The sequence below is a fragment of the Hipposideros armiger genome, unplaced genomic scaffold (genome assembly GCF_001890085.2).
Source record: "Hipposideros armiger isolate ML-2016 unplaced genomic scaffold, ASM189008v1 scaffold_1395, whole genome shotgun sequence".
In the NCBI taxonomy this organism is placed as follows: domain Eukaryota; kingdom Metazoa; phylum Chordata; class Mammalia; order Chiroptera; family Hipposideridae; genus Hipposideros; species Hipposideros armiger.
In genome coordinates, this window is record NW_017732745.1 from 56,090 (window position 1) to 78,953 (window position 22,864).

General features: G+C 43.8%; 1 protein-coding gene across 1 annotated transcript in view; it reads left to right on the forward strand.

Moving 5' to 3' along the window:
• The first annotated feature begins 10,350 nt into the window (after positions 1-10,350).
• Positions 10,351-22,864, forward strand: part of COPG1 (coat protein complex I subunit gamma 1) — a 23,301-nt gene continuing 10,787 nt past the window's right edge. Inside the window, exons 1-15 of the mRNA XM_019633746.1 lie at positions 10,351-10,511; positions 11,463-11,515; positions 11,957-12,037; positions 12,306-12,377; positions 12,564-12,643; positions 13,821-13,896; positions 14,150-14,242; positions 14,689-14,775; positions 16,084-16,241; positions 16,336-16,469; positions 18,395-18,462; positions 19,205-19,393; positions 20,763-20,858; positions 21,469-21,712; positions 22,402-22,477. Coding sequence (XP_019489291.1) covers positions 10,475-10,511; positions 11,463-11,515; positions 11,957-12,037; positions 12,306-12,377; positions 12,564-12,643; positions 13,821-13,896; positions 14,150-14,242; positions 14,689-14,775; positions 16,084-16,241; positions 16,336-16,469; positions 18,395-18,462; positions 19,205-19,393; positions 20,763-20,858; positions 21,469-21,712; positions 22,402-22,477 — 1,544 coding nt within the window. The 5' untranslated portion in view covers positions 10,351-10,474. The remainder of the gene's footprint in view (positions 10,512-11,462; positions 11,516-11,956; positions 12,038-12,305; positions 12,378-12,563; positions 12,644-13,820; positions 13,897-14,149; positions 14,243-14,688; positions 14,776-16,083; positions 16,242-16,335; positions 16,470-18,394; positions 18,463-19,204; positions 19,394-20,762; positions 20,859-21,468; positions 21,713-22,401; positions 22,478-22,864) is intronic.

Sequence of the window (22,864 nt, forward strand, 5' to 3'; positions counted from 1 at the left end):
CTGCCTCGCCTGGGAAGAGCGCAATGATAATACCAACATGGGCCAGTGAAGCAACGTCTTCCACAACTAGGCTGAAGAACAAAAGGCTAGCAACTTGTCTGTTCCCTTTCCCCCAATCCCCCAGCGCTGTTCCCATCCCCCAATACCCCAATAAAAAATCTTTAAAAAAAAAAAAAAGACAATAACAAATGGAGAAACTGGAACCCTTATACACTGCTGATAGGAATGTAAAGTGGTACAGATGCTTTGGTAAATAAGTAGTTTCTCAAAAAGTTAAACATAGAGTTATTATACAGCCAGCATTTCTACTCCTAGGTATATACTCAAGAGACATATGTTACACATTTGTACACAAATGTTGAGAGCAGCATTATTTATAAGAGCCAAAAAGCAGAAACAACCCAAATGTCTATCAACTGATAAATGAATAAATAAAATGTATATCCAGGAAATAGTGGCATGAGGAGTGCTTCTTGAAATCTCTCTGGAAGTTACAACAAATTGAACAGCTATAATTCAACAAAGGACTCCCTGCATATCACACAAGTATGCCTGACAGACTTGCACTGTGAATCAGCTGAAGGTGGGCAAATCGGGCTAGCGGGAGAGGGGGGTCTCGGGGGCCCCAGCATGCAGACCAGAGCCACTGCCTCGGGAGAGGGAAGAATTCAGGCTCCAGGCGTACTAACAGTCCTGCCTGAGGGATTGGTATACAAGGCAGCTGAATCCAGAGTTTGAGACAGGGACTTCAGGTGGGAACAGTGGTTTAAGCCCGCAGGGCCAGGCAGAAATCAGAAAACAAAGACACAGAGCCTGGCTGCCTCCCTCCCACCCTCACAGAGCTCACCCTTCTCAGAGTTAGAAGTGGGCTTCAGAAAAAACAGGTAGCAGTGTTGGATTAAAGAACAAAATATCTACAACCCTGTGACAACTACACTGACGGTCCCGTGCACTCTGGAGACAAGGAAAGAGCTGGGGGTGGATGAGACAGCTCTCGGCTGATCAGAGAGCCACAAGCACCAGCCACCTTTCCACATTCCACCCACCCACCCCCCAACCTTTCTGGGCAGTTTCCTTTAGGGTAATCAGAGCCTGGGAGACACACAGGCTCAGCATCAGGCTACAGGAGAAGCTTTGGGATTTCAGAAGCTGTGGCTGTGGTGTTCTCAGTGCATTTTCGAGGGCTGAGGCAGAAATTGCACTGACTCTGTAAAAGCAACTAACCACACCCCATAGCACACTGGAAGCCTGCCCTGCCCACTAGAGCTGCATTGCCAGGGGCACTCTAGGTACCTGGTGGCTGGCCCCATCCCTGCAAACTGCACAGAGGTTTGACACAGCAGAGGACAGCCTGCAATGGCCTGGAGAGACTGCTAGAGGGTGTTAAGCCAAGAACTGCTCTGCAACAAAGATAGGTGGTGACTGGACTTAGTGTAATTTTTTTTCTTTCTCTCCCTCTTTTTCTTTTCTTTCTCTTTCTTTCATTCTCTTCTTTTTTTTCTATTCTTTTTGTTGTTCTGTTTTTTGTTTGTTTTGTTTTTTTGGTGCTTTTCAGTTTTTTCCTGTTTTTTGTTTGCTTGCTTGTTTTCCTTTTGTTTTATGGTTTTGTTTTGTTGTTTTTGTATTTTTGTTTGTTTTGTTTGTTGTGTGTGGCTTTTGAGAATACTTGTTTTTTGTTGTTGTTTTGTTTTGTTTTGTTTTGTGTTGTGTCTGTTTTGTTTTGTGGGGTGATCATGGGCCCAGCACTGGTCCAGGAGCCGAGACTACACCAAATTTGTAGAAACCACTGACCACAACCTGTAGCCCCTGTAACCCCACCTTGCCCACCTACAGCTGTGTTGCCAGGGGCACTATGGGCACCTGGGTGACTGGCCCCGCACCCACAAACAGTGGAGGAGGTTTTTTACAGCAGTGAACAATCCCCAACATCCTGGGCAGCTCTCCGGAATTTACGAGCCTGAAGTGGAGGCTGGCTGCAGTGTCCTTGGGACGAGATACAAGGTGGTCACAGGCCAGGAACAGGCGTAAGATCTGAATCTGCATTAACATTGTATAAAAACCACCGGTCACATTTCATGACTCACTTGAACTCCACCCTACCCAGCTAGTGCCGCATTACAGAGGGCACTCTCAACATCAGATCAACCAGCCAGGCACAGACTCCTAAGGAGCCTCTTTCAACAGTTGGGCCTTATGGGCAACTGACAGGTGATAACAGGCATAGGGGCCCATGGGCCTTTTGCTAAGCTGCCTCAGGCTCAATATCAGTGGCAGCCAGCCTCAGTTCACAGAGAGGCAATCCCACATGCTTCCACATCCAGCACAGGCAGCAGCCAACCGCATACAGCTTTGAGGCATACCAGCTAGCCACAGGCCGGTAAAAGGCAGGACTGAAACTACACTGCATGGGAGTCCTGCCCAAGAGACACCGGAAACAACACACCCAGAGGCCAGCTTTAGACCAAACCAGAGCACTACCTGGTTTGACCTATAAGCGGCACACCCAAAAGGAATTCTCAACAGGCACAAGAGACCACAGGGGCAAAGCCTCTGCTGAGGGGGTCAGACCTCATATAGCAGCTCATACACTGTGGGCATTGCCAATCCTCATAGCTAGTCAGCCTGGGAGTCAATCACACCCACTGACATGCCAAAAGCAATCAAGATTCAACTACAACAGGAGATCACTCACAACACAAGGACACCTCTGGAACACACGCACAGGATATTAGGGAGACTGAGCAATTTTACTGCAAATAACACATATTACATAAGGTCACCAAGCAAAGACTGAGAGACACAAGTGGTCTTCCTAATACATAGAAGCAAAAACAGAGCAACAGCTAAAATGAGGAAACAAAGAAACATGTTCCAAATAAAAGAATAGATGAAACTTCCAGAAATGGAACTAAATGAAATGGAGGCAGTCAACCTACCAGATACAGAGTTTAAAATACTGGTTATAAGAATGATAAAGGAACTTAGTGAGAATTTCAACAAAGAGATAGCAAGCATAAAGAAGGATATAGAAACCATGAAAAATAACCAGTCAGAGATAAAGAATACAATAACTAAAGTGAGGAACACGCTAGAAGGAATCACCAGAAATAAGATGAACCAGAGGATCAAATCAGCGATTTAGAAGACAAAGTAGTAGAATTCACCCAATCGGAATAACAAAAAGAAAAAAGAATAAAAACAATGAAAATAGTTTAAGAGACCCGTGGGGCAACATCAAGCACAACATTCGCATCATAGGAATACCAGAAGAAGAAGAGAGGGAGAAAGAGATCGAGAACGTATTTGAAGGAATAATGACCAAAAACTTTTCTAACTGGAGAAGGAAAGTGATATACAAGCCCAGGAAGTGCAGAGTTCTAACCAAGATAAACCCAAACAGGTCCACACCAACACAAATCATAGAAAATGGCAAAGGTTAAAGACAAAGAGAAAATCCTACAGCAGCAGAGAAAGGCAGCTAGTCACTTACAAGGGAGCTCACATTAAGACTACCAGCTGACTTTTCTACAGAAAATTTGCAGGCTAGAAGGGAGTGGCAGGAGATATTCACAGTGATGAAAAACAAAGGCCTAAACCAAGGTTGCTCTACCCAGCAAGGCTATCATTTAAAATTGAAGGAGAGATAAAGAGCTTCCCAGAAAAGAATAAGCTAAAGGAATTCATTACCACCAAGCCAGTACTGCAGGAAATGTTAAAGCGGCTTCTCTAAGCAGAAGAAAGGTGAAAACAAACTAACTAATGAAGACCAGAAATAGGAATAATAAAATGACAATAACTATGTACTTATCAATAATCACTTTAAATGTAAATGGGTTAAATGCTCCAACCAAAAGGCATAAGGTAGCTGAGTGGATAAGAAAACAAGACCCATGCATATGCTGTTTACAAGACACCCACCTCAGGTTAAAAGACACAGACTGAAGTAGAGGAATGGAATAAGTTATTTCACGCAAATGGAAATGAGAAAAAATCTGGAGTAGCAATACTTATATTGGACAAAATAGGCTTTAAAACGAAGACTATAATATAAGACAAAGAAGGGCACTACATAATAATAACAGGATCGATCCAACAAGAAGGGATAACTCTAGCACCTAAACATATAAAACAGATATTGACATAAAGACAGAGATCAATGGTAATACTATCATACTAGGGGACTTCAACACCCTACTGACAACAGTGGACAGATCTTCCAGACAGAAAATCAATACAAACACAGTGACCTTAAATGACACATTAGGCCAGTTGCATTCAATTGATAAATATCAATTATTAGATATAAATATTAGAGCATTTCACCCCAAAAAAGCAGAATATACATTCTTCTCAAGTGCACATGGAACATTTTCCAAGATATATAGACCACATGCTAGGCCACAAACAAGTCTCAATAAATTTAAAAGATTGAAATCATATCAAGTGTCTTCTCTGACCACAGTGCTATGAAACTAGAAATCAATTACAAGCAGAAAACTGGAAAACACACAAACACATGGATGCTGAATAACATGTTACTAAATACATAATGAATGGGTCAACAATAAAATCAGGGAAGAAATCAAAAGATACCTTGAGACAAATGAAAATGAAAACACAATGACCCAAAATCTATGTGATGCAATGAAGGCAGTCCTAAGAGAGAAATTCATAACAATGCAGGCCTACCTAAAGAAACAAGAAAAATCTCAAATCAGCAGTCTATTTTTATACCTATGGGAACTGAAGAAAGAACAGCAAAATAAGCCCAAAGGGAGTGCAAAAAAGGAAATAATGAAGATCAGGGTGGAGATATATGAAATAGAGACCAAAAAACAATAAAAAAGATCAATGAAACCAAGAGCTGGTTTTTTGAAAAGATAAACAAAATCAGCAAACCTTTAGCCAGACTCATCAAGAAAAAGAGAGAGAGGACCCAAAATAATAGAATCAGAAATGAAAGAGGAGAACTGACAACAGACACCACAGAAATACAAAAAAATTTAAGAAAATACTATGAGCAACTATATGCCAACAAATTAGACAATCTGGAAGAAATGGATACATTTCTATATGCATACAATCTTTCAAGGTTGAATCAAGAAGAAAACAGAAAATCTGAACAGACCGATTACTACCAAAGGAATTGAATCAGTAATCACAAAGCTCCCAACTAACAGAAGCTCTGGACAAGATGGCTTCACAGGTGAATTTTACCAAACATTCAAAAAGAAATATCACTTATTCTCCTCAAACTATTCCAAAAAATCCAGAAGGAGGGAAAACTCCCAACCTTATCTTATGAGGCCACTATCACCCTGATTCCAAAACCAGACAAAGACATTACAAAAAAAGAAAACTATAGGCTGATATCCCTAATGAACATAGACGCAAAAATCCTCAACAAAATATTAGCAAACCGAATTTAGCAATATATAAAAAGATCATACACCATGACCAAGAAGAATTCATTCCTGGTATGCAAGGTTGGCTAAACACCCACAAATCAATTGATGTGATACACCCCATTAACAAAATGAAAAATAAAAACCATATGGTCATATCAATAGATGCAGAAAAAGCATTGACAAAATCTAGCATCCATTTATGATAAAACTCTTAGCAAAGTGGGAATAGAGGGATTGTATCTCAACATAATAAAGGCCATATATGATAAACCTACAGCTAACATCATACTCACGGGGAAAACTTAAAAGCATTCCCCTTAAGATCAGGAAGAAGACAAGGTTGCCCACTTCCACCACTTTTATTCAACATAGCTCTGCAAGTTCTAGCCCCAGCAATCAGACAAGAAAAAGAAATAAAAGGCATCCAAATTGGAAAGAAGAAAATAAAATTGTCATTATATGCAGATGACATGACACTATATAGAGAGAAGCCCAAAGATTCCACCAAAAGATTATTAGAACTGATGAATGAATTTAGTAAAGTAACAGGATATAAAATTAATATTCAGAAATCAGTGGCATTTGTATACACCAATAACAAACTATCAGAAGGAGAAATTAAGAAAACAATCCCTTCACAATTGCTTCAAAAACAATAAAATACTTAGGAATAAATTTAATCAAGGAAGTCAAAGACCTGTATTCATAAAATTATAAGACATTGAAGAGAAAAATTAAAGATGATACAAATAAATGGAAACATATACCATTCTCATGGATAGGAAGAATTAATATAGTTCTTAGGTAGTCCATACTACATAAGCCAATAGCTATATATTGAAATCCCTATCAAATTACCAATGACATTTTTCACAGAACTAGAACATATAACCCTAAAATTTATATGGACCCATAAAAGAACCCGAATAGACATGGCAATCTTGAGAAATAAGAAGAAAGTGGGAGGTACTGCGCTACCTGACATCAAATCAAACTACAAGGCTATCATAATCAAAACAGCAAGGTATTGGACTAAAAACAGACATAGATCAATAGAACAGAATAGAGAGCCCAGAAATAAATCTATGCCTATATGGTCATTTAATCTATGACAGTAGAAGCAAGAATTTACATTGGAGTAAAGACAGACTATTTAATAAAAGGGCCTAGGAAAACTGGACAGACACATGCAAAAAAATGAAGCTGGATCACCTTCTTATGCCATATACAAGAATAAATTCAAAATGGATTAAAGACTTAAATGTAAGACCCTAAACCATAAAACTTGTAGAAGAAAATATAGGAAGTAAATTTGCAGACATTAACCTTACTAATATTTTACTGATATATTCCTTTGGGCAAGGGAAGCAAAAGAAAATAAACACATGGAATTATATCAAACTAAAAAGTTTTTTCACAGCAATGAAAACCACCAATAAAACAAAAAGGCAGCCTACTGAATGGGTGAAGATGTTTGCCAATGATGCATCTGATAAGGGGTTAATATTCAAAATTTATAAAAAACTCATACAACTCAACACCAAAAAAACAAACAAGCCAATTAAAAAATGGGCAGAGGACATGAACAGACATTTCTCTAAAGAGGAATGAACATACAGATGGCCAACAGGCATATGAAAAAATGCTCAACGTCACTAATCATTAGAGAAATGCAAATAAAAACCGCAATGAGATATCACCTCACCCCAGTCAGAATGGCTATCATCAATAAATCAACAAACAATAAGTGCTGACGAAGATGCGGAGAAAAGGGAACCCTTGTGCACTGTTGGTGGGATTGCAGATTGGTGCAGCCACTATGCAAAACAGTATGGAGGTACCTCAAAAAACTGGAAATGGAACTACCTTATGACCCAGCAATTCCACTCCTGGGTATCTATCCAAAGAAATCCAAAACACTATTTCAAAAAAATATATGCACCCCTATGTTTATTGCAGCACTATTCACAATAGCCAAGATATGGAAACAACTGAAATGTCCATCAATAGATGATGGGATAAAGAAACTGTGGTACATTTATACAATGGAGTACTACTCAGCCATAAAGAAGAATGAAATCTTACCATTTGCAATGACATGAATGGACTTAGAGAATATTATGCTAAGTGAAATAAGTCAGAGAAAGACAAATACCATATGATCTCACTTACATGTGGAATCTAAAGAACAGAATAAACGAACAAACCAACCAAAAATAAACTCAGAGATATAGAGAAAAAAATCCGACGGTTGCTAGATGGAAGGGGTGTTGGGGAGATGGGGGAGAAGGTAAAGGGATTAGAAAGTACAAATTAGTAGTCACAATAAAGTCACAGGGATATGAAATACAGTTTGGGGAATCTAATCAATAATGTTGTAAAGGTTATGTAGGGTGCCAGGTAGTCACTGTACTTATTAGGAAGAACACTTCATAGACTGTGTAGATGCCTGACCACTGTGCTATACACGTGAAGCTGAATACTATTGAATGTCAACTATAATTAAATAAATATATATATATATATATATTAGTCAAACCTTGGATTGTAACGAGTAACGTGGTTTGCGAGTGTTCTGCAAGACGAGCAAACATTTCTAATACATTTTAAAATGGTAAACGAGTGATGTCTTGCGATACGAGTAGTTTGTTTCCGGATATAGTCACAAGAGGTGGAGTACAAATTGAGAATATAGTCAATGGAATTATAACAGCTATATTTGATGTCAGAGGAGTAGTAGATTGGGGGGTATTCACTTTGTGAGGGGTGTAAATGTCTAATATTATATTGTTTTTGTATACCTGAAACAACAAAAAAAGGACACTTAAAAAATGTATATCCATAAAATGTAATATTATTCAGCAATGGAAAAAGACTGAAGTACGGACTCATGCTACAGTATGGGTGGACCTTGAAAACATTGTGCTAAATGAAAGAAGACACACAAAAGGCCACATATTGTGTGATTCAATTTATATGAACTATCCAGAAGAGGTCAATCCATAGAGAGACAAAGTAGATTAATGGTAGGAGGGGGAACTAGGGAGGGAATGAGGAATGGAGGGTGACTGCTAATGGATATGGGTTTCTTTTGGGGGGATGAAAATATTCTAGAATTAGCGGTAATGAACACAATCTTCTGAATATACTGAAAACCACTGAATTGCACCCTTTAAAAGGGCGGATTTTAAAGTACGTAGATTTTCTCAATTTTTAAAATGTAGCAAAATATAAATAATATATCACAACTAGGATATTGATATTGGTACAATCTACCAATGTTATTCAGATTTCCCTTATTTCTCTTGTACTTTCAGTATTCTGTGTTTCTACAAAAGACTTAGCAATTATCATGAAAAATTATATTACTTTTAAAAATAATAAAAACCCTACAATTATATGTAAGCCCATACTTAAAAGCTGGAGCCACAACCCACAATTCTCATTGTAACGCTCATTATAAAAATTGCCCTTGGTACATAGTTTTATAGAATTAATATCATAACATAAAAGGCTATTTTAATGTCTCATTTATTATGTTTACATATTGCCTCCCAAGTCATCAGGAATATCCCTTTATCCAATCACTATGTGTACACTTTAAACTAACATATTGAACTCCAACTATAATTTAAAAAATAAAAGCCAAACAAACAGAAAAGAAATATTCTTTAATAAGGGGGTCAGAATATTTCATCCAATGGCTGTACCATAATTTCCATAATTATCCCCATTTAGGGTGTTTCCAATTTTCTTGCAGCAAACTGCTGCAGTGGGCAACTTTATTTTCTTCTTTTGTATGATTTCCTCTGGGTAAGGGGTGGGGTTACTGGTTAAAGATTTTGAACATCTTTTTGGCACTTGACAATTTCACCTTGGCGCAAGATCTGCTCTCCCAGTTCCCTGCTTCCCGCTAGCCCGCAGCCTCACTCAGCAAAGCCTGACCCTAAAGGCTGGCCCCTCCCTCCACTTACCCCTCCCTCCTGCTCTTCTGTCATCCTTACCTTCATCACTTGCGGGTCTCTGCCTCAGCTGCTAAGCAGGGCCCATTCTCTTCCCCGTCGGTCTTGGGGCTGCCCCCTCCCGAGGCAAGTTGGTGCTACGCGTAGCAGCGCACGGCTATCCTGACTCAGCTTTGCCTTAGCCAGTGCGATTTGGCACTTGGTTCGCATTGTCCTTATCTTGGCCTCAAGGTGTCCTGCCCTAGTCCCCAGGAAGATAAACCCTAGGTGGTGTTTCATTTTCCCCTTCTCATGCTTTCCCGCCCCCAGCGCTAGGCGGCGCATCTTGTTAAGCCCTAGATAAATACCAAAAGTATTTTAAAATCACATTGAAGTTTCCATGTTGATCTTTTACTTTAGTTAGATCCCTGAAAGTTAAAGTACAAAACAATTTGACCAGGAGCATACATGAATTATAAGAGCAAACTCATGCATTAATTCATTCAAGAATTTACTGAGCACCTACTATATGCCAACATTATCCACGCTGTGAATAAAAGATAATAAAAGCAATCAAGTAAAATAGAGTGTTAGATGGTGATTCGAGTTAGGGAGAAAAACCAGGCCGGGGAAGGGGGCTGAAAGTGAGGAGTGGCCAGTGAAGCCTCCCTGATAAGATGACAATAATAAGAACATGCAACATTAATTGGGGTCTACTGCAGGACAGTGTGCTGGGGCACTCACTTCCGAAAGCCGTTTAAACTCACGCCACAACGCAATCAGGCAGGGACTACTACTACTCCCATTGCACAGATAAGGAGGGCGTAAGGCGCAAAGCTGGGGTGCTGGTCAGTCCCGACTCTAAGGCCTTGTTCATCCTCCAAGGCCTCCAACGACCACCCGCCCCGAGCCCACAGAACCTACTCCGGCAGGGACAGGGTTAACCCCAGACGCGCCCTCCCCGGCCGGAATATGCGCCTGCGCGAAGCGCGGAGTGCGCCTGCGCAGAGCGCAGAGCGACGTGGCCGACCGGAAGTAGTTTGGACGGAACGGCCACCGGACCACTTGTACTAGCCAAGGAAGCCTAGCTGGGGGTTGCTGTTTTACCCCCTAGCCGGTACCACCATGCTGAAGAAATTCGACAAGAAAGACGAGGAATCGGGTGAGAGGGCCGAGGCCTGGGCCAGGCTGGCCCATCTTGCAGGCTGTCAACACCCTTCCTAGGAGCCCTCTTTTGGGACTTCTGTCCGAGGCCGAGGCCCAGTGAGGAGCAGAGGTTTGTGCAAAGGTCCGCAGCTGGTCAGTGGCAGGCCTCGGAGAGCCAGAGCATTCTCCACTGCCCGCCTTTGTTAAGCTCGGACTGCATTTCGCTGGGTGACCTTGGGCAGGTCACGCTCCTCTCTGGGCCTTAGCTTCTCCATCGGTCCGGGGTGTTAGCAGATGCTCCTTTGTTACTTTCTCCGTCCTACCTCTTGGAATTTGCCGGGGATGCGTTGGTGCTGGCCAAACTGGGGTATTATCTGTGGAACTAGTGTCCTGTGGCTGAGAACCTTGACTCTTTCATTCATTTATTCAGCGAACATATATTGAGTACTTACTACATGCCAGGAATTGGCATGTGTCTAGCACTTACTGCAGTGCACTGATACTGCAGTAGGAAAAGTGAGACACTCAATGCCTAAGCTGGGAATATTAGAATGGTCACAGTTAGAGTGGAGAAGACAGACATCAACCAAATAGTAACACATGTAATTAATTACAAATGTGACATCTGGTGTAAAGAAATACTAGCCACTAGGAGGAAGTGGTCCCCATACATAGTTGGGACTTGGTTTAAGTACCATTTGTGTAAAGGAATGCAAGACATGACACTATGAAAGGCACAAAAAGACTGTACCAGGGCTGCTGGGTGACTGTAAGTGGTTTAGGGTAGAGAGCACCCCCTTGCAGGAGAGTGGTAGGATCTATACGCAGGTTGTGGAGCTTTGATTGCCATTCTGAGGAGTTTGGACTGGACTTGTAGACAATAGGGACATCTGTCCCTTATGTATGGAAGAGTTTTGAAATTCAGGGTCATAACTTATAATCAATCTTCTCTGCTCTCCAACGGCAGGTGGAAGCGCCAACCCATTCCAGCATCTTGAGAAGAGTGCAGTACTCCAGGAGGCAAGTATCATTTGCTCCTCTCCATCTTTCATCATAATGTTTACTATCGATGCAGTTGAAATACTAACACATTCAAAGGTTTAAAGAACAATAGGAGAGAAAACCTGTTTCTGGAAAAAGAGGAAAACTTTGTTCCTGGAGAGAGTTCATGTTTACATTTTTGTGGTGGTTCTTCATGTCTCTTTTTAGTTAACAAGCATTTACTAAGTATCTTTTAGTCAGTAAGTCAGTATGTTCTTAACTGATATTTAAATTTAAGGAAGATTTCAGGAGTTGTTAGTAAATTAAAGAAAAAAACTCTTTTCTTATGAAAAGAAGCTAGTCTAAGCAAGTGTATTGATTTACCCTGGGACTTCTCAGTCCTTGAATGTGCTTGAGTGTAGTCCATGGAAGGGAAATAAACTGGACTAGAAGGTAATATCTTTGGTCACTTCTTCTTAGGCCCGTGTATTTAATGAAACTCCCATCAACCCTCGGAAATGTGCCCACATCCTCACCAAGATCCTTTACCTCATAAACCAGGTAACAGGGTCATGCTTAGGGGTGGAGAAACGGTGTTGGGAGATGTTGGGGGCAGGGAGGAGAAAATCAAACAGCCCTTAGGCTATTCAACAGCCACTGTGTGGTTGTAGCCAAAAGCCCGGCTCTGGGTCTCCTCAGAATCCAACTCTGATGTTTTGCCTTTGATGGAGCCTCTGCAGGGTCTAAGGGTCTGGCCTGGGCTGATCCAGCAGGAAGATCCTTCTGGACCCTTTGTTCGAAGCTGAAACTTCCTTCTTGGTTAAAATAGGGGGAGCACCTGGGTACCACTGAAGCAACGGAGGCCTTTTTTGCCATGACCAAGCTCTTTCAGTCCAATGATGTAAGTGCCCCAACCCCAGCTTTTCTTGAGAGGGGACAGCTATGACAGGGTGGTGGGAGCACCAAGGGAAAGTGACCTCACCAGTCAGTGTGGACTGCCTTTGTACATCCTCTGGAATTTTCTTTTCCTCACCCTGGCCCTCATGCTGGGCTAAAGGTCATAGGGTGTTTCCCATGTCTTTCCCAGCCTACCCTCCGTCGGATGTGCTACTTGACCATCAAGGAGATGTCTTGCATCGCAGAGGATGTCATCATTGTCACCAGTAGGCAAGTCTTGGATCTGTGGATGGCTGTTCTGATGGGTTCCATTGATACAGAGGCCATTTTTTTCTCATGTGTACTAGACAATGAGACTTTTGCTTGACATATTGCCAAGCATCCTTTCATCTTCTGTCTCCCTCATTCTTCAGTTACCGCTGACCACCCCATGGCAAACTCCAGAGTGTGCTGTTTCCCTTTTAATTGTCTGGCCTTAGCTTGGGCACAAATCCTTCCTTCCTTTGATTCTTCTTAGTCAACTGAGCCAGACTGCAACTCTCATAATGACTTTAGTGAGTACCAAGAGAGACCACAAGAAAAACAGACATAGAGAATACAAGTGGTATATAAATAGGCCTCCTTACTAAGTATTTCTTTCTACCTTAGGCAGAGTGATTTAGGAGACAAGTGTGACTAAAGTATAATCCCTGCCTTTAAGAACTGGGGCACAATTCTATCTCTTTCTTCTTGTCACAGTATTTTTTTACGGGGGAGGGAGGTGTTATATATTCATTTGTAGGTTCATTTAGAAAATACTTATTGACTGTCTACCAGTCCCTGTGTGTAGCTTTTGGAATAGAGCAGCAAACAAGACAAATATGGCCTCTGCAGCAGCCCCAGAATTCACAGAGAAATAACCAGGTAGTCAGGCTGTTAAAATAGGGTATAATATGATTTACCATGGGATGTGTGATGGCCTGTGAGAGCAGATCAGAAGGGCACCCAACTTGAATTTGGATCAGCAGAGGCCTCCTAGAAGAACTAAGTGGAGTCCTGAAGAAAGAGTGAGAAATAGCAGGACAGAGGTAGAGGTGAGGGGGTGAGGAGTTCCGGGCTAAGGAAACAGCATACCCAAACATCTGGAGAGGAGAAAGCATAGGGCCTTCTTGGGGACTTTTTTGTTGAAGAGTTTATGCTTAATGGTAATGGCAGTAGGAAGCCTTGGAAATGTTTCAGTAAAAGCAGGAGAGTGACCTGGTCAGTTTTGAGTTTTATAAAAAAATCCCTCTGGCTGCTTTGTGGAGTTTGGCTTGGAAAGGGCAAAAATAGAGAACGCTAGTTAGGAGACTTGTGTAGTAATCCAGGCAAGTGTGGTACTGGGAGCTAGAGAGGAGTGGGCAGGGACTTGGGCTTGGAGAAGACAGGCCAGGCTCCTGTGTATGGACAACACCTTCTCCCCCGGCAGCCTGACAAAGGACATGACCGGGAAAGAGGACAACTACCGGGGCCCAGCGGTGCGAGCCCTCTGCCAGATCACGGATGTGAGTCTGCTGCCCCCCACAGCCATCTTGTTCTTTCCCTGCTGTTCAGTCTCATCCTTGGCATGCTTTAGGTTGTCCCCCACCTCCTGAGCAAAGCACTAAGCCAGGTATTGGAGGGTGAGAGGTGAGTTGCACAGGAAACATGCTTGCTTCCTTCCTTCTCGCCTCACTCCTCCACACCCCATCATCTGCATTCCTAAAGGTTGCTGAGAATTGATTGCGTCCCCTCCTGCCCCACTCCTTGTCCCCACAGAGCACCATGCTGCAGGCTATTGAGCGCTACATGAAACAAGCTATTGTGGACAAGGTGCCCAGTGTCTCCAGCTCTGCCCTGGTGTCTTCCCTGGTGTGTAGCTGCGGCCGGAGCCCTGCATGGCAGGGGTGGGGGGTGGGTGGGAATCAGGAACTGAAGAAAATATCAGAGTCACTTTCCAGTAGAAAATAAAAACATATTTCTGTATCCCCAGATCTGAGAGTCCCAACCTCCTCCTCAGTGAAGAGCACTAAGGAACTGAGTTGTTTGAGGAGGGGCCCATTGGGTGGCCTTAATCCATCCCTTGTGGTGACAGATTGTTGGAGTTTGGGCATGGCAGACAATCTGCCAGGGCAGGGAGAGTGAAGGTGGGAGCCATCCTATGCTTGTGCACCATCTCAAGGGACCAAGACAATGGAGAGGCCCCAGGATTTGTCTGAGGAAAGGCCAGGGCCCACCTGAACTGGGAGCCAGGCCCAGGAGATGTGACGGGAGAGCCTCCTGCCTGCATGCTCCTTAACGTACCCCGTTGCCCACAGCACCTGCTGAAATGCAGCTTTGACATGGTCAAGCGCTGGGTGAATGAGGCCCAAGAAGCAGCATCCAGTGATAACATCATGGTCCAGGTGAGGTGTGAGCAGAACAGTAGTATTTAAAATACTAAGGGGAAGGGAAATACTTAGGCAGATGGCATGCCATTGGCCAGTCAGAATGGACTCTCACTGCAGAGATCCTGGTGGCCCCTAGACAGAGCAGGCTTTAATCCTTTTGTCATTGGATTGTGGGGAGATTTGGGAGGTTTGGGGAAATAATCTAGGCTACCACTTGGGACAACCCAAGTGGTGGGGGGGCTTGGGTTAGAGACTGCTTATCACTTGATGCCAAAATAGTCAAGTATTTTGATAAATAACTGAGAATTGTTTTAAGATATGCGAGGTAGAAAACCTGACCCTGACAGGCAGAGGGCTTTTGCCAAGCTGGCTCTGTTAGTGATGCACGGAAATATCTTGGTGGGACTTTTGTCTGCCTAACTCTTCTTTAGTGATAGGCCATGAATGCCTTTTATCTCTGTGAGTCTTAGTTTGCTTGTCTGTAAAATGGGAATAAAAGTTTCTGCCTCACAAAGCGGTGAGGATAAAATGAGACAGCATCCATAACATCTGACCCATCTGACACATACCTGTAGGTGGTCCCTGTGTGTTTATCTCTTTCTCCTCACCCTTTGCACTAATTCATATCTCCAGGGCCAGCTGTGGCCCCGCGAAACACTTCCCAGGGTCAGAGAAACTTCCCGTACAGAAGGCACCCACAGCATTCTTAGTGCTTGAATGCCACTCTGGTAAGGAAACAGAAAGAGCAGAAAGGACAGTAAATAACTCTGTGCACTTTACATCTCCAGAAGGGAGTTTCTGGATTTCAGGCTCTCCTGACCTTGCTTTGCCAGTACCTGCCATGAATCCTGGGGCGAGTCAGTGGGTTAAGAATATATGCCTTCAGGGGTGTTGTAGGGTTTATCATTGTAAGGTCTCATGTCTGAGGTGTCTTGCATAACACCTTACATACCACACATGTGCATGCTCAGGGCCCATCTCCCTCCTTTTTCTTGTCAAAAAACACCGGGCCTCCTCCTATTTTTTCATCTCTGTGGTGTCCATTGTTTCCTTTTACATCTGTACTCATGATGCCTGTCAGGGCCCTTGCCAGAATCGGGAGCGGTACAGATACACTCGTGGTTTGTTGAGCACTGTGCCAGGAGCTATCTATACAGACCATCTGGGGGCATTGTCACAGCCACTCTGTGAGGCAGCTATGATGTCCATTTTAGAAATGAGAAGGCTAAAGCCCGGAGAGACACAGTGGCCTGCCCATGGCCACACATCTAGTAGACCTGGGCTTCACATGCCTGTACTCTGCTTCTATCTCCTGTCCTCTAGTACCATGCACTGGGGCTGCTATACCACGTGCGTAAGAATGACCGCCTGGCTGTCAGTAAGATGATCAGCAAGTTCACCCGGCACGGCCTCAAGTCTCCTTTTGCCTACTGCATGATGATCCGGGTGGCCAGCAAGCAGCTGGAGGAGGAGGACGGAAGGTGATGGCTCTTGTCTTCCCTGGCTAGATGATGTCTCATTCAGCCCACCATGCTGAGTCATTGCCAATTGCTTGTCGCCTGTGTTCTTTTGTAGCCGTGACAGCCCAATGTTTGACTTCATCGAGAGCTGCTTGCGCAACAAGCATGAGATGGTGGTGTACGAGGCCGCCTCAGCCATCATCAATCTACCAGGCTGCAGTGCCAAAGAGCTGGCCCCAGCTGTGTCAGGTTACCAGACATTTCTTTACCCCAGCCTTACACATTTGTGACTTCTGGGAACTGGGCCCTGGGTTAGGGGTCGAGGGAGAAAGAAAATGCCCTCAAATAGGCCACAGTCTAATGTTAAGAAAAGGAATCAATACCTAATAATCACCTGCTCTGTGCGAGGCACTAAACTGGGGTCTCTTATATGTGTTACATTTTGGGGATGCAGTACTTTTAGTTCCATCTTACCACTAAAGAAGCTGGGGCTCTGGTAAGTGGCAGAGGTGAGATTCACATCTGCTCTGCATCTTGTCGGGCTGGCTAGCCATGACAAGAGGGTTTGGTGAAGGAACCCAGGAATTATGAAACCAGTACATGTTCCCTTGGGGCTAAGCTATCTCAGGTAAAAGAGAATGCATTCAGAGCCTGGACACTGGAGCCTGATAGCCCAGGTCAGAGTCCTGGCTCCGCCACTTAGCAGCTGAGTGAGCTTGGGCAAGTCATCCATCCTCTCCATACTTCACCTTCTCTGGAATGTGGATAGTAATTGTTCCTGTTACATAGGGTTAGTAGTAGGCAGTAAACTTGTGTGATTTATACAAATAACTTAGAATAGTGCCTAGCACCAAGTGTTCTTTGCTGTTATTAAGGAGAATCCATTGCCTCAAGTTGTTTCACATCTAGTCATTGAGCATTCAGTGCCTTTATGCTGGCCCCTGTGCTAGGTGTTGCAATCTCACTGTATATCAGAGTAGCAAGCATGTGATGATATGCTAAGTGTTTGATACCAGAAGTGGGTACATTGAAAGGTTAAAAAAGGAGAGGTTCTAGGGGTGCTAAACCTAGATTCAAAGAGTAGGAGAAGGGGAGACTATTTTAGGACAAACCCAGTGAAAGCTAAGATATGGCAGAAGAGTTCAAGTTGCAAATATTTTAGAATGAATGGACCTTCTGTTTTTCTAATCTCCATAATAATGGAGTAACCTGGTCAGGCAGAGAGATGGGGTTCATGTTTAGGAGAGAAGTCTCCCTTCTTGGAGACAACAAGAACTAAATGAATTCATTCACTGATTTGGGTGTTTGTTCATTCTGTTGTATTCCCCATATTTCCAAAATAATGAAATTACATAAATAAGATAGAGTCTTCAAAGTAAGAGTTATTTTAAGGAAAACAAAAATAAGACCCGAAGAAGTGTAAAAGAATAAAAACCAAATTATAAATAAAGGAACATGGATACTTCAGAAAACAGTAATCATGTTCAATACTACAGCCAGTGCAGAATGGAGCCCTGTGCTTCCTGACAACCAAAGCACAGGGACAGATACACTGCCCATATAGTGTAGGAACCGAGGCTGCTGTTTAAGCCAGGACTGAGGAAGTTCTATTAGTTTCTGTATGTGCCTCAGGAGAGGAGTGGATTTCTATTTCACACGGGTCCAGGGGTCAGGCTTCAGGTTCAGGCAGCCCTGGATTTCAGTCCTGGTTCTGCCATTTATTGACGGCTAATGTGGAGTTACTTTAATTGCTTTACCCCTTTGTGCCTTAGTCTCCTTATCTGTTAAATGGGGATAATAACAGCTGCTTCATAGGGTTGTGAGGAATCAGTGAGAAAAGGTACGGCAGCTCCTCAGCACAGTGCCTGGCACATAGCAGGTGCTCAATAAACAGCAGCTGTCATCATTCACGAGACCCACTGAGCTTTCATATGTATGTTAAGACCTCTGTGCTCATGGCTCAGGTACTGAGGGAGAAGAGAGCTCACTTCCTTGGTTGAGGTAGGGGTACCAGCAGGGAAATGAGCCGAGCAGAGGGTTTCGGTCTGAACAATCTCAGACCTCTTGCACATAAGCGATGACTTGTTCCTGTCCCTCCCCTGGAGGCCTGTTTGGGGTTTACCAGCTGCCAAGCAGTGAGGGCAGCCTGGCACATGACATCTGTCTCCCCACAGTGCTCCAGCTTTTCTGCAGCTCACCCAAGGCTGCTCTCCGCTACGCAGCTGTCCGCACCCTCAATAAGGTAAGGGTCTTGGGCCGGCCGAGTGGCACGTTGGTTAAGGGCTGGCTTGGGACGCCAGAGGGCCCTGGTTCGGATCCCACATATGAGGGCCAGTGACACTGCCCTCCACAGCTAAGATGCTGAACAACAGCTCAACCTGGAGCTGGGCTGCCGTGAGTCGCCGGTGACGGCGTAGGCGTAGGCTGCAGCCCCTGCTGCAGTGTGTTGCCATGGGCTACCATGTGTAGCCAGCAGTCAGTGTGAGCAGCCAGCAGCCGCTGTGAGTGGCTGTCTAGAAGCCGGTGACTGATCTGCCTCGCCTGGGAAGAGCGCAATGATGGTGCCAACTTGGGCCAGTGAAGCAACGTCCTCCACAACTAGACTGAAGAACAAAAAAAAAAAGGACAGCAACTTGTCTGTTCCCCTTCCCCGATTTCCCAACGCTGTTCCCTCCCTTAAATTCCCCAGTAAAATCTTTAGAAAAAAATAAATAAAAATAAGGTAAGGGTCCAAGGGTAGGCAGAATGGAAGCCTGGCTTTTTGAGAGGGTCAGAGGAGGTGACCTGATCCAGTTGGAGGTATTTCCTAGCTCCTGACTTGACCTGGATGGATGTAGCCCTGGTCACTGTTACTTTCCATCAGATAGTGAGATGCACTCAATCTAAGGGACCGCTGACTGGGCCAGACCCATCTAGTGAAATGACAGAAGTCCTATTTTGTATCTTTTGTCCTTGTCCTCTTTATCTCTTTCCTCCCAAAACAGGTTGCCATGAAGCATCCATCAGCAGTGACAGCCTGTAATCTGGACCTAGAGAACTTGGTCACAGATTCAAATCGCAGCATTGCCACTCTGGCCATCACCACCCTCCTGAAGACTGGCAGTGAGAGCAGCATCGACCGCCTCATGAAGCAGATCTCCTCTTTTATGTCAGAGATCTCAGATGAATTCAAGGTACCCAGAGTACCTTGGGAACATCCACAGTCTCCAGAGTCAATAAGCTGCGCTGTGCCCCATCTCCATGTTCCCTAGCCTCTGGGCTAGGACTGACCTGAGAGATTGTTCAGGCTTGAGGCCTCAGTGGAGAAGGCTGGCACATCACCCTTCAACATGATTCGCCCTGGGAGATATGCATAGTTCTGCCTCTGGTGTTTGTCCACATTGTTCCTTTGTACAGTCAGTTGGCAGGGCATAGTGTGAGGGCCGAGGGAGTGAATGTTGTCAAAGATAATGATGTTTTTCAAAGTCTGGGTTGACGGTGATGCCATTGATCAGTTTGGGGAAGGAAGGTGAGGGTCAGGTCTTGGATGAGGAAAGGGGAAAAGTAATGATGGTGACTGCAGACATGTTGAGTTTGTGAGCACCAGGTGGAGGAGCTCAGACAAGAGATAAACATCTGGGGGTCAAAGTGGCGAAGTTGAATAGTATTGAATGTCAACTATAATTAAATACTGGGGGTGCCAAAAAAATGTATACAAGTGGACATTTTCTTCAACATTGCTCAAGCAGTAGTTTGCTGTAATCAGAAGTGTCTGGACGCTGAGGTAACCACTTTGAGCACCTCTTGTAATTCCAGAAGGCAAACGTGACTTGTATTCATCTTTTGTTATTGGTATATATTGAGTATTACAATTTTAATAGAGTTTTCCTTTCTTAAAATGTGTATATATTTTTGGCACCCTCTGTATATATATGTATATATAGTCACAGGATGTGGAGTACAGCATACGAAAGATACTCAATGGTATAGTAACAGTTATATGCGATGTCAGAGGGGTAATAGATTGGAGGGGTTATCACTTTGTGAGGGGTGTAAATGTCTATTATATTGCTTTGTACACTGGAAACTAGTAAGTAAATAAATAAAACTCTAAAAAAAAAAAACCACGGGAGGAGATAAGATTGCCAAAGAGACTATGTGAAAAGAATAGAGGACCAAGGACAGAATACTCAAAGAGGAGCCAGAAAAGCTGATGGAGTGGAATCACAGTGGGGTCTGCAGGAGCAAGGAAGAGAAGCAGGATAAGTGGGATGGAAAGGGGGCTCATAGACTTACCTTGAGGTCTGAGTAGCAAAGCATAGTTTGGGGGACCTAGAGTCTGGATCTGGGACTGTTGGGACTGCTCTGTCTAACACCCTGCCCTGAATGGGCTCGGGCACTGCATACTCCCCATGGGGATGGAGTTCCTCCTCTGTCTCTCTGCCCTGTGTTGTGTCCAGAACCTGGTCTTACCCAAGGAAGGACTCCATTGGCACTTAGTGAACTAAGTAACTTGGCCCTGGTGATAGGAGGCTGCTGCTCACACATGTCTGTTTGACTCAGGTGGTGGTTGTCCAGGCCATCAGTGCCCTGTGTCAGAAGTATCCTCGCAAACATGCTGTCCTCATGAACTTCCTGTTTACCATGCTACGGGAAGAGGTAAGACTAGGGGGCATGCAGGGCATGCCACGGCCCCTGGTGCAGGGCTGCTGTCTCTATGCGCAGATCATTTTTGGGTGTACTATGATCAACCTGTTAACCATGTAGATTTCCTGGTGCCTCCGGCCCCTTAAACTCCTCATGGACTAAGAGATAAACATGCAGCAATTACTAGTAATTACAGTAATAACTCTAATGACTCACTGCTCTGACTTTAAAGACACAATAGATGCCCTGAGGCGATGCTTGTGCAGAAGATGGGAAACTGTGTTCTGTACTTGGTAATTCTATTTTAAAAAATTTTTTGAGGAACCACCATACTGTTTTCCATAGCATCTGCACCACACATTTTGCCTTTTATCTCAAAGTTGGGAAGATAATAAGACTCAAAATGTTTCTTTTAAACCAAATACTGTTGGAACTGGAAAGGCCCCAGTGAATATTCAGTCCAAGCCTTTTACCCAAAAAGGAGGTTGAGTACAGAGAGCCACGTCCCCCTTGCCCCCAGGTTCTGTGTGGACCACTGTCCCTGGTACTGGTTAGGCTCTGAGCCTCACAGCTCATTTTTGGAGAGAGCAGTGTCCTTGTTCAGCTCAATCTTCTGCTACAGGGTGGCTTTGAGTACAAGCGGGCCATTGTGGACTGCATCATCAGCATCATTGAGGAGAACTCGGAGAGCAAGGAGACAGGGCTGTCGCACCTGTGCGAATTCATCGAGGACTGCGAATTCACTGTGCTGGCCACCCGCATCCTGCATCTCCTGGGCCAGGAGGGGCCTAAGACCAACAACCCCTCAAAGTACATCCGTTTCATCTATAACCGAGTGGTCTTGGAGCATGAAGAGGTCCGGGCAGGTGGGTCTGAGCCAAGGCCAAAGTTGAGCTCTTAGCTTGTTCATGAGTAGACTGCTTTGGCAAAGGGGCCTGATCCCCCAGTGGGGAACAGGGCACTTGGTGTTTTTGCCTCATAAGCTCAGTTTTTTATAATGTAGAAGGACCTTAGATGCTTAGAGATCATCTAGTTGAATGGTTCTTAGCTTCTCTAGTTTGTTTTATTGGTTTTTTTTTAAGCTTCACCTTATATTAGTGTTAAACTTTATTTCTTTTTTTAATAATAGCTTTATTGAGATATAATTCACATACCATAAAATGCGCCCTTTTAAATGAGTGTGCAGTTCAGTGTGCAACCATCATTATTAATTTTATTTTTAATTTACTGTTCTTCCCATGCCCACTGGACAGATTTTCCTCTTTCAGCAACTGATAATCATTAAGTATTGATTTTCTCATTGATATTAATCTAATGCTTAACTGTGAATTAACGCCATTTGGATACAGAAGCTAAGAAGCCTGACATTGTGGCCAGCTCCTGGGGGCTTCATCATAGTTAATGTTGAAAATGCCTCCTGGAACTCTAGATTGGGTCTGCCTTCTCCATGAAATAGATGAGGAAGTTGAAGCTGGATGGTACCAAGATCCACCCAGAGCCACTTGTGACGTTGGCTCTGGTGTTCAGGTATATAATATGTGCTTCGTAAACACAGGTGCTGTGAGTGCTCTGGCCAAGTTTGGGGCCCAGAATGAAGCGATGTTACCCAGTATTTTGGTGTTGCTGAAGAGGTGAGTCTAGGCCTGAGGGCCCTGATGGTGACATAGTTCCCTCAGACCCAAGCAGCTTTCTTTTGTCTCTTTTTTAACTAAAAAGCGGTGGTGATGGGGAGGTGAGTTATACAACTGTGGATTGTAGGGAAAAAATAGAAGGCATAGAAGAGCATGAAAAATAATGTCATATAAAAACTTCTTCACCCAGATGTGACTGTTGTTCATTTGAGGTTTTGTTTTTGAACAGCTTTATGGAGATATAATTCATGAACCACATAATTCACGCATTTAAAATGTATAATATGATGGGGGGTCGGGCGAGTGGCTCAGTTGGTTAAGAGCTTGCTCAAGAGTGCAAGCTCTGGGCCGGCCGAGTGGCACGTTGGTTAAGAGCTGGCTTGGGAC